At 44.4% G+C, this 10,743-nt stretch overlaps 2 protein-coding genes across 2 annotated transcripts in view; one reads left to right on the top strand and one right to left on the bottom strand.

Annotated features, from left to right (window-relative positions):
• The window catches only part of LOC106523292 (retinol dehydrogenase 3), a 4,619-nt gene extending 1,704 nt beyond the window's left edge, over positions 1-2,915 (top strand). Inside the window, exons 2-5 of the mRNA XM_014016672.1 lie at positions 212-526; positions 1,892-2,150; positions 2,219-2,382; positions 2,450-2,915. Coding sequence (XP_013872126.1) covers positions 214-526; positions 1,892-2,150; positions 2,219-2,382; positions 2,450-2,673 — 960 coding nt within the window. The 5' untranslated portion in view covers positions 212-213 and the 3' untranslated portion in view covers positions 2,674-2,915. The remainder of the gene's footprint in view (positions 1-211; positions 527-1,891; positions 2,151-2,218; positions 2,383-2,449) is intronic.
• A 2,548-nt stretch (positions 2,916-5,463) lies between these two features.
• On the bottom strand, positions 5,464-9,434 carry atp5f1b (ATP synthase F1 subunit beta; the record flags this gene model as incomplete). The annotated part of the gene is given in 10 exon segments (XM_014016671.1): positions 5,464-5,844; positions 5,922-6,123; positions 6,202-6,414; positions 6,487-6,609; positions 6,685-6,843; positions 7,535-7,719; positions 7,798-7,919; positions 8,016-8,190; positions 8,271-8,444; positions 9,274-9,434. Coding segments are annotated over 10 exon segments (1,554 nt in total). The 3' UTR covers positions 5,464-5,746.
• Positions 9,435-10,743: the final 1,309 nt, after the last annotated feature.

Below are 10,743 nucleotides of genomic sequence, written 5' to 3'. Positions count from 1 at the left end.
GGGGGGAGGACCAGGGAGGATGATTCAACCACTCAACCACTAGATGTCGCTGAAAACAACAAATCCTACACACTGTGCCTTTAAGAAAGTATTAATACGATAGTTTATTTACTATATTCTGAGTTACTGAATAATATCTGAAGCTCAGTCCTGTCTGGAGCAGAAGCCCAGAACCAGATCCTGCCTCACTGCAGCTGACATCTCTCCACAGACATGTTCCTGTATCTTCTGGGTCTGTTGGTTCTGTTCTACCTGTTCCGTTGGGTCAGAGAGCAGCCCAGGGTCTCTGACAAGGCCAACAAGTACGTGTACATCACGGGCTGCGACTCTGGCTTCGGGAACCTTCTGGCCCGCCACCTGGACAAGCTGGGGTTCCGAGTCATCGCGGGGTGCTACACGGAGAAGGGCGAGGAGGAGCTGAGGAAGGGCTGCTCCGGAAACCTCATCACCTCCCACTTGGATGTGTCCTCCAAGGAGAGTGTGGCCAAAATGGCCGCCTTGATCCGGGAGAAAGTGGGTGAGCAGGGTGAGTTCAAACCTGATAGATCTGATAGCAGACTGCTGTGGTCGTGTTCCCCCCTGTGTCTGCTGGTCTGCAAGCGAAATATCTCATGAATTGAATTTTTATCAAGTATGCAAAGTCTTTGGATGAACAAAGACTATTTTTTCCTACATTTTTCCATTTATTTTGGTGACAATGCTTCATAAATCCTCCAGTCATGTCACTACCCATCTCCATTATTTCCTCATGCCAAAATGGAACCAAAACTGGGRTCMTTTGCCTCTGCACAATGTCTAGTTAAGTCAACATGTTGATTTTATATTCTCTTTTTTTTGCATTTGTGGAAATCCAGGTCGGCAACCAAAGTGGCACAATAAACATACCTGTGACAAAATTTCAAGTGGATTTCATCAACTTGTGTTTACTATGCATGTTGAAGATTATAAATATACAAAGCTTTGAAAAAAAATATCAACAGGGTGTACAGGGGAGAAGTTCCTGTGATTCATTTTAGGCGAATTTTAGCATTTTTATGTTTTTACTCCAGCTATTATGCATCGATTATGATATAATCACAGGAATCTTTTTGTCAACAAATTACCCATGAAAAGACAAAAATAAAATGGGGTGAATGGTGTCTGTCGGGTGTATAGTTTAGGAGCTATGTTGATTTAAAGTTTTCATTTTTCACAATGGAAAGTCCAGGTCGGCCATTAAAGATGGTCAATAAAAACAWATATGGGACAATAATTTGCTCTGGAGCCATCACAATCTATTTACTAGACACCTTAAGGAGTACAAAAAGTTAGGTTAAAAAAATATATCTTTTGGGTGCATGGGAACCCCTCCTTCCTACTACGCTGTAATAAAATATCTGCAACAACCAGACTCTAAGGGTCGTTAAAGTTTCATCTAAGTGAAGTTATTGTTTGTCTTTATTAAATAAAAAATAAAATAAATCTGTTATATATCTGCCATTGGCTGCCCAAATTGATTTTGTCCAAAATCAAATAGCTAACACTGTCAGGTATTATAAGGTCACAGTACACCTTCAATGTTCKTGTTTTATTGCAAAATGTTGAACAGTACCCTTGAAACAACACAAACTTGTTTGAACTGGACATTAGGTAGAGCTCACAGCAGAGCAGAAGGGGACAGAGGCTGATCATCATCAGACCTTTGTGGAGGTAGATGAGAAGCAGATCTTTTCCACTGTTCTTATCTAAGTATCGGCTGATGTCTGACCTCCCAAAATAAAGGAAATCAGTGCAGCTTTATCAGTGCACCCCTGGAAATCCAATATCTGTGGACTCTTTCAGGACTGTGGTGTCTTTTATTGGTAACATTTAGTTCTGTTAGATGTCTGGACTTGTGTTCTGGTCTCGGCAGGTCTCTGGGCCGTGGTGAACAATGCCGGCGTGTCGGTTCCCTCTGGTCCGGTCGACTGGCTCAACATTGACGACTACAAAGTCATGCTGGAAGTGAACCTGACCGGGGTAATCGCGGTCACCCTGAGCGTCCTGCCACTCATAAAGATGGCCCAGGGCCGGGTGGTGAATGTGGCCAGCGTGTTCGGGAGAATCAGCCCCGTCGGGGGCCCGTACTGCGTGTCAAAGTACGGCGTGGAGGCGTTTAACGACAGCCTCAGGTGAAACATTAACTCACGTTATCTCGACACAGATTACTGAGCCCACTAAAACCAAACCCCTTCTTCAGGCTGAACATGGCTGCGTTTGGGGTCAAAGTGCTCTGCATCGAGCCGGGCTTCTTCAAAACCAACGTGACCGACACCGGGATCCAGATCAAAAACCTCCACGCTCTGTGGGACCGGCTGCCGCAGGACCTCAAAGACGAATATGGAAGCGATTACATCCCAAACGGTACGAGCGCATCGTCCTTCGTCTGCATCTCTGTTGAATTCGTTTTTAACGTTTGTTTTTCTCGCAGCTGTAAAAACGATCAAAGAGAAGGTGGAGAAACTCAGCGACGCGGACCTGATGAAGGTGGTCAGCTGCATGGAGCACGCCGTGTCCGCCGTCTGGCCCCGCAAGCGCTACTCGCCCGGCTGGGACGCCAAGTTCTTCTGGCTGCCGCTGTCCTACATGCCGAGCTGCGTCGCCGACTACCTCCTGCTGAAGGAGGCCATCCCCATCGCCAAGAAGGTCCACTAACTTCCTGGTCCTGAGCCCGGACTTCCCCGAGGCCTGGTGTTAAACTTGGGATGAAATGGAACGAAATGACGAGTCTGCTTTAGATCTGATCGCCACACAAACCTGCAGCAAGATCGTTTGACTTCCTGTTACAGAAAATGACCATAAAATATTTAAAAGCTGTTTTCTGTACGATGACAACGTCCCGTAACACAACGTTCCTCTCTAGATTTGTTTAAATAAATCAGATCCTGTACAAAATGTTGGAGACCTGCTTGTTTTTACTGAAGCACCAAACACAGGAGCACATTTTACAGACAGAAGTGTCAGATTCCATCTTTATAAACAGTTTTTCCATTCATGTTGCATCAGTTTCTCAAACACCTCAGTGGAGATGATTACAAGACAAAATATTTCTCCTGTTCTGACAAAATGTCAGAAGTTTAGCTAATGAAGCRTGAGATTAGGAGGCTCCAGACGTCAGCCTCTGATCCGGATCAGTAACCAAACAGTTTGGACCCATATTTTTTTAGGATTTAGACATGGAGCTGAACAGCCTCAGAACTCTGCAGCTGTGACCCAGACTGACAGAATCTAGACGTTTATATTTTCCAAGGTTAGATAATGTCACATTTGTGTTCTGCAGACAAAACTTTCTGAACTCAGATGTTTTGACTAATGGAAGTAACCCATCACTTCCAGCATTTAGACGGATTAAAAATTATTTTGAACGTAATACAAATGTTGTGTCCTTCAGCTTTGCTGCACAGCAAAGTGTTGWAAATCAGTTCTAAGACTGACACTTAAGATTAGTCTAACACTTTGTTTAAAGTCAGACTGAGGCGCTTGATAACTGACTTTCAATCCCAACTTTGACCTGAGGAAAGTTCGCTCTTTAGAGTATTTCTGATTAGTTAGATCAATGGGAGCCCAGGTCATATAAAATGGAAGCATCAGCATGAAACCAGACTGGGAGTTCAGGGCTTTGCCATGGAAGTGGTCAGCAGCYCAGGATCACCACCACCACAAGCTTTATGGTTCTTTAATTAAAGCAAACAGTTTTATAACACGACGATCCCAAAGACACCTTAATTTAAACTAATATTTGTTCACTGGAAGACGTTAAATATTCCTGTAAATGTTTTATTTACAAATTACTAAAGATGTTAACTGAAGACTTTTCCATCCAGCCTTACACGTTGAAGCAGGACTCACTTTTTTAGAAGTTCCGGGACAAATAATTTGACAGTTCAGTTTTCTCTATTTTCTGACGTTTTCTGAATAAGATGAAATATACGACCCAAACAGAATATAGATATTTACACAGCACTGGGAGAAACTAACCAATGTTTCTGCACTCCTACAGACTCCAAGTATGTAACAAAATGTTTGTAAAACGGCTAAACAAAAAGATTTTGCATATGTAACAGCTTCACTGTAGCCTGCAGGTTTAGGACCAGAACAAAACCRAGCCTCCATGTTTCAAAGCAGGTTCACTGAATTTTAGGTGAACTTTGCCTGTTTTAGTCAAATGAGGGAAGATTTCAGAGCAGCAGCTTGTTTACGGCGGTGTTGCATCACCTCCTCAAACGTCTCTGTGGAGGTAATTACTGTTGTTGTGAAAAAGGAAATATTTCCCCATTTCTACTCCAAACAGGATGTCAGCAGTTCAGCTCGTCTGGGCCCTCTGTGTTCTATTCATTTYATAAACAAGTTGATGGTTGACGGGTCGTGACTTCAGACTAACTCGGCTCATTAGTGACTCGAGCAGAAAGGTGGTATGAAATATTTGYAAAAAGTTTAAGATAAGCAGAAACTGAACTCTTTAAAAGTAAATATGACATTGAAGGGTTAAATACTGTCAGGTCTTTAAAGGAGACATCATGCTAAATGCGCTTTTTTTGTGTTTATAAACTATTTTTTGTGCAATTATAGTGTCTAGGAGTGTAGAAAAGTTTAATTTATTCTGTCCAGTTACTGCAAAGATATTTTTATATTATTTTTTGGGTCAAAATCTTCTGTTGCTTATTTCGTTTTGTTTCGTCACACTTTTTTCTTCGGAACTACCATTTATGGTAATGTATTTCCGGCCAACTCGGTTTCATAGTCCGCCATTTTTTTCCCTCGCAGTGATCTTGTAGTTCAAATACCGTCATGCTGAAGGTGCAGGAGCCGCGATGAGTTGAGTATTAAACTGAAGTGGATCCATCATGCTTTTAAATCATTCTTTTTCACATCTAAGTTGSAGTCTATTTAGGGTATAACTATTCAAAGTAACAATAAAAATATGTTCACACTGCAGGCAAATGTGACTCATATCCGATTTTTTTTGACAGTCTGAACGCGACAAATCCGATTTTTTGAAATCCGACCCAGGTCGTTTCAGTATGTGGTTTTAAATCAGATATATATCTGATGTTTTGAAAGTGACTGCAGTGTGAACGCTCATCACATTCCGACTTTTTCATCAGGGAGGAGAGGATAAGAGACTAACCTGAAGTCACGCTGTTTAAATCTGTAGCTCCATGTGTTTACAGCTCCAAAACACAAGTCCAGTTGATTCATCTTTTTATTTTTCATTTTCCATCATGTAGATAGTAACGTCCAGCCTGGGTCGCAGAGAGTATCAATCCTAAAGTGACTCGTTCGATACTTTATTTCCACCTCAATGTTTCTTACAAAAACGAGGAATTGAGACCAAAGCGTTGCAGTTTTATTTTAAATAGACCATAAGTGAATGATTTAAACGTGAAAAGAAGGATTTAAAAGCATGATCTGTTACCTTTAAAGTGGAGACAAACAGGCGTCCAATCTTTTTGTCCGCTTTTATTCCAGAACGTAACAAGTCAGAAACCCTAACAAGACCACCCTCTGGTGGTCTGCCTGAATATGAAGCACACAGCTGATGAGTTTATGTAAAGACAGTAATTTATTCCATCTTTCAGTGGAAACCTTAAATAGAACTTTCTTCAGGATGACAGGACAGGTACATTTGTATTTTTCAGCATGTTTTACAGACCACGTGCTCCTAACCACAGGACCCCCTCCCCTCTCYGATGCTCCTCCTCTCTGCTCAGTACGAATGTTCAGGTGTTTATGAGTGCTCCTCGGCCAGCTTGTCGGCTTTCTGGACCACTTCCTCGATGGGGCCGACCATGTAGAAGGCCTGCTCGGGCAGGGCGTCGTACTCGCCTGGACAAGAAGAACAGAGCGTGAGCAGAGTAATCTCAGAGTTTTGGATTGTATTGAGGGGCTCTGTAGATACCTACCACCCAGGATGGCCTTGAAGCCTTTGATGGTTTCTTTGAGGGGCACCAGTTTGCCCAAATGACCGGTGAAGACCTCAGCCACCTGGAAGGGCTGGGACAGGAAACGCTGGATCTTACGGGCGCGGGCGACTGTCAGTTTGTCCTCCTCAGACAACTCATCCATACCCAGGATGGCAATGATATCCTGGAGGGACTTGTAGTCCTAGAATGAACAAACAAACTCGTTAGCCCTGTACATACTGATCCTCTCTAAAAAAAGGGTCAACATTAGGGGTCTAACCTGGAGGATTTTCTGCACGCCACGAGCGACGTCATAATGCTCAGCTCCTACAATGTTGGGGTCCATGATACGGGAGGTGGAGTCCAGGGGGTCGACGGCGGGGTAGATACCCAGCTCAGCGATGGCACGGGACAGCACAGTGGTGGCGTCCAAGTGGGCGAAGGTGGTGGCCGGGGCGGGGTCAGTCAGATCATCAGCGGGCACGTAGATGGCCTAACAGAGAATAAAGCTTCATTAGGTTTGATCTGATCAACAATCCCCAGTGAAGATGGTCTGAAACGTCACCTGCACAGATGTGATGGAACCCTTCTTGGTGGTGGTGATTCTCTCCTGCATGGTACCCATGTCAGTGGCCAGGGTGGGCTGGTACCCCACAGCTGAGGGGATACGACCCAGCAGGGCAGACACCTGGAGGAGCAGGAACACATTAGTTTTTACCAGCAAACAGGGAGGCTGCTGAGCGTCTCATGACGCGCTCCAGACCTCAGAGCCGGCCTGTGTGAAGCGGAAGATGTTGTCGATGAACAGCAGCACATCCTGACCCTCCTGGTCACGGAAGTACTCGGCCACGGTCAGTCCAGTCAGAGCCACCCTGGCACGAGCGCCCGGGGGCTCGTTCATCTGTCCGTACACCAGCGCCACCTAGCAGGGACGAGAAGTAGGAAGTGATCAGTCAGGGCAATCCTGGTCCTTGAGGGTCACTGTCCTGCATTTTTGACCCATTTCTCTGCTCCGACACACCTAATTCAGTGACTGAATTACAGTTTCACGTTCTGCAAAAGATTAATCATCACTCACCCGGGTTCCCACACCTTGGTCAACATCAAATTCAAGGACCTTTCAAGGACTTCCCAGTACCAATTTCCTCAAATTAAAGAACCAGGCGCAACGACAATTACCTACTGTTACTGCAGAATGTTACCAATAAACAGGTTTTATATCATGTAAATTCAATGAAAAACTGAACATAGAAGTTGATGAGTCAGAAACAATGACGTCAGTTTACTATAATCCTGAGTTGTCCAACACAACAAATGTAAGTTTATTTAAATTTAATTTTATAATTATTTTTTTAAAAGATTAAAATCAGTCATGTGAATAGAGAATTTCAATCCCCCCCAAAAAAACTTCAAGGACTTTCAAGGACAAGTGTAATTTTTGGCTGTTTTCACAAGGCCTTGAAATCATTTTTTCAAATTCACAAACTTTCAAGGATTTCAAGGACCCGTGGGAACCCCGACTCACTCAAAAAGGTGTGTTGGAACAAAGAAAGAGGCAAAGCCTGTGTAAAATCAGAGTTTCTCTGGTCTCAGCAGATCTTCAGGAGCCTCACCTTGGAGGTGGTGTCCTTCAGGTTGATGACACCAGACTCAATCATCTCGTGGTACAGGTCGTTTCCCTCGCGGGTACGCTCCCCCACGCCAGCGAAGACGGAGTAACCACCGTGGGCCTTGGCCACGTTGTTGATCAGCTCCATGATCAGCACAGTCTTTCCTACACCGGCACCACCGAACAGCCCTGCCACGAGGAAAACACACGTTAGGACATTCTCAAGTATTTAGGTTTCAACATCGGCCCCGTTCAATGACCACGTACCAATCTTTCCTCCCTTGGCGTAGGGAGCGAGCAGGTCCACAACCTTAATGCCAGTCACCAGAATCTCCTGCTCCACACTCATGTCGGTGAATTCAGGAGCCTCGGCGTGGATGGGTGAAGTCCTGAAGACACAAAGAGAAAACAGTGTCACATTTAGGTCCAGTAACAAAACAAAATGTAATTTACGGTATGCCCTTTAAATAATGAAGTATGCTCACTGTTTGGTGGTGATGGGACCCCTTTCATCAATGGGCTCTCCAATCACATTCATAATCCTGCCCAGGGTCTCTGGACCCACTGGGATTCTGATGGGGGCACCGGTGTCCAGAACTTTCTGTCCACGGACCAGACCTTCAGTACCATCCATAGCAATGGTTCTCACTGTGTTCTCCCCTGTAAACAGGAAGTCGTTTATGTTAATCAGCCATAGTTTGGCGATACGCGGGGTGGACGTGTCGAGGAGACAGGCTCACCGAGATGCTGGGCCACCTCCAGAACCAGCCTGGTATCACGGCCGGTCACTTCCAGGGCATTGAGGATGGGAGGGAGACCCTCGTCGAATTGGACGTCGACGACGGCACCGATGACGGCAACGATGCGCCCGTTGGCGACGCTGGCAGCGGCGGCTGGAGCAGCATAGTCCCTGCCTGCGGAGGAACACATGCAGGACATGGTGAGCGACGGGTCGAGGCCGGTGATGTGCAAAATTCAGTTCCCCTGTGAGAATCTGTTCCCCCTACTGGGTAACCTTAGAGATAGTCACTGGTCCAGGTTTAACGTCAGAACAATCCTAAATGGTTAATATGAGGGAGGCGCTCCCAACACAGGCCAGAGGGAACAGATTTTCACAGGAGAACTGAATTTCATACAACACCGGCTCTGGGTCCAGCAAATCGAACCAGGCAGGATGAATAAAATGTCAAAAGCTACAAACATTAAGTTACTGATTCCAATAATTTGAGGCGTGCAAAAGACTGCGTCATTTCCCCCCCAAACAGACATTTTAGACACAAAAACTGAATGAATGAAGTATGCTGMGCTAACATAGATTTCAATATCACCCAGGTAAACAATTAAATTAATTCAACAACAATACAATTTTTGCAATAAGGCATAAATGCGACATAATAGTGCAGATAAACTATCCTTGCTAATCTGCAGCTCGTAGTGCTACTTAGCAGACAGCGCCGCATGTCATTACACAAAGGTCATTTCATTTTAAATGCAATACATAACAGTTTGCTCATTTCAAACACATGACATCAGTAGACATGCACGTATAGACTCACATAATTCCATTTAATATGTATGACTAGCTAAAACTGAGCTATAATGTCCTACTTTATTACTGAGGCCTGGTATTTCAYCGGCGTGTCGCTAAATGCTAACGTTAGCATTCCCCTGCCCTCTATGCACCTCTTAAACTCTAGCGCAATAAAAAAAATTAAATAAAATCCCCACGCATGACAGACTTACGTGAAAGTACTGCTGGGGATCCAACGAGGGCCTTCAAAGGGTGGACCCCAGGCCTGAGAGCCTGCAGAGCCCCGGCGCAGCAGCGTCCCACAGCTCCTAACATGACTAAAATGGCTGAAGGTGGAAAGAGACGGAACGACTCCGAGCTTTAACAGTGACCGCTAAAACGAACTGCGCATGCGCGTAAACTGAGCATGCGCAGACGATATGTACAGCCAGCTGACATTCTGACCTCCACTGAGATGTTTGACAGTAAATTTGACTTCTGAATGACAAAGTAAATGGTAACCATTACGTAGTAAATATTGACCATCATTAATGTATTCTAACATTTGTTGCACAATTGCTCTGCTCAGTGAAAACAAAAATATCCACATTTTGAGCAAAACCTACCTCACTCTCTTTGCATTTTGAACGCCTGAACTGTWATTCACAAGTACGGTAAGTTTTCAATATTTTTTTACCACAACATAAACTGGCATATACCTTTTTCACACTTTTTTACAGTAATACACTTTTTTTTATTTTTGTGCATTTTTCATATATTTAGAGAAAATCTTTCATAAATCATCACTAGATGTGAATCCACAACTATAATTCATGACCTAATCAAATCTAGCAATTACAACCAACAACAAAAAATATTATAACTTAGTCGACTGAATATATATTGACCTAYATTTTGCTGTGGTAGTAGATGAATAACTGAGGAAATTATGTTTTTATGYRGTTAGAYATGTATAAYGAAAGAGCAGGMAGTGACAAAAATAACCATCCTTCTACAYCTTTTACCAGTAGTCAGGTCACAGAGGCAAACGGTCCAGGAGAGAAACCCAGACCTCCCCATCTCCAACAGAGCTGTGTTTTGTCTACTCATCATCATGAGGAGAAGATGGAGGTTGATTGGACCTGGTAACGTTAGTCTTATGTTGGACTCCAGAAGGCAAGAGAGGCAGACTGAAGAACACCTGGTANTCATGAGGAGAAGATGGAGGTTGATTGGACCTGGTAACGTTAGTCTTATGTTGGACTCCAGAAGGCAAGAGAGGCAGACTGAAGAACACCTGGTAGAGATGAAGACCCTAAATCACACTGGGGTACCATAGATGCTGGACCAGAACACATGGAGGTGATGGACCTTACTGAGTGAGTGAGTGAGTGAGTGAGTGAGTGAGTGAGTGAGTGAGTGAGTGAGCGAGCGAGCGAGCGAGCCAGTCAGTCAGTCAGTCAGTCAGTCAGTCAGTCAGTCAGTCAGTCAGTCAGTCAGTCAGTCAGTCAGTCAGTGAGTCAGTCAGTGAGTCAGTGAGTCAGTCAGTCAGTGAGTCAGTGAGTCAGTCAGTGAGTCAGTCAATGAGTCAGTGAGTCAGTCAGACAATCAGTCAGTCAGTCAGTGAGTCAGTGAGTCAGTCAGTCAGTGAGTCAGTCAGTGAGTCAGTGAGTCAGTCAGTGAGTCAGTGAGTCAGTCAGTTA

Source organism: Austrofundulus limnaeus, unplaced genomic scaffold (assembly GCF_001266775.1).
Source record: "Austrofundulus limnaeus strain Quisiro unplaced genomic scaffold, Austrofundulus_limnaeus-1.0 Scaffold151, whole genome shotgun sequence".
Taxonomy (NCBI): domain Eukaryota; kingdom Metazoa; phylum Chordata; class Actinopteri; order Cyprinodontiformes; family Rivulidae; genus Austrofundulus; species Austrofundulus limnaeus.
Note: the sequence above shows the minus strand (reverse complement) of the source record. Positions and strands in the feature narration are given on the sequence as shown.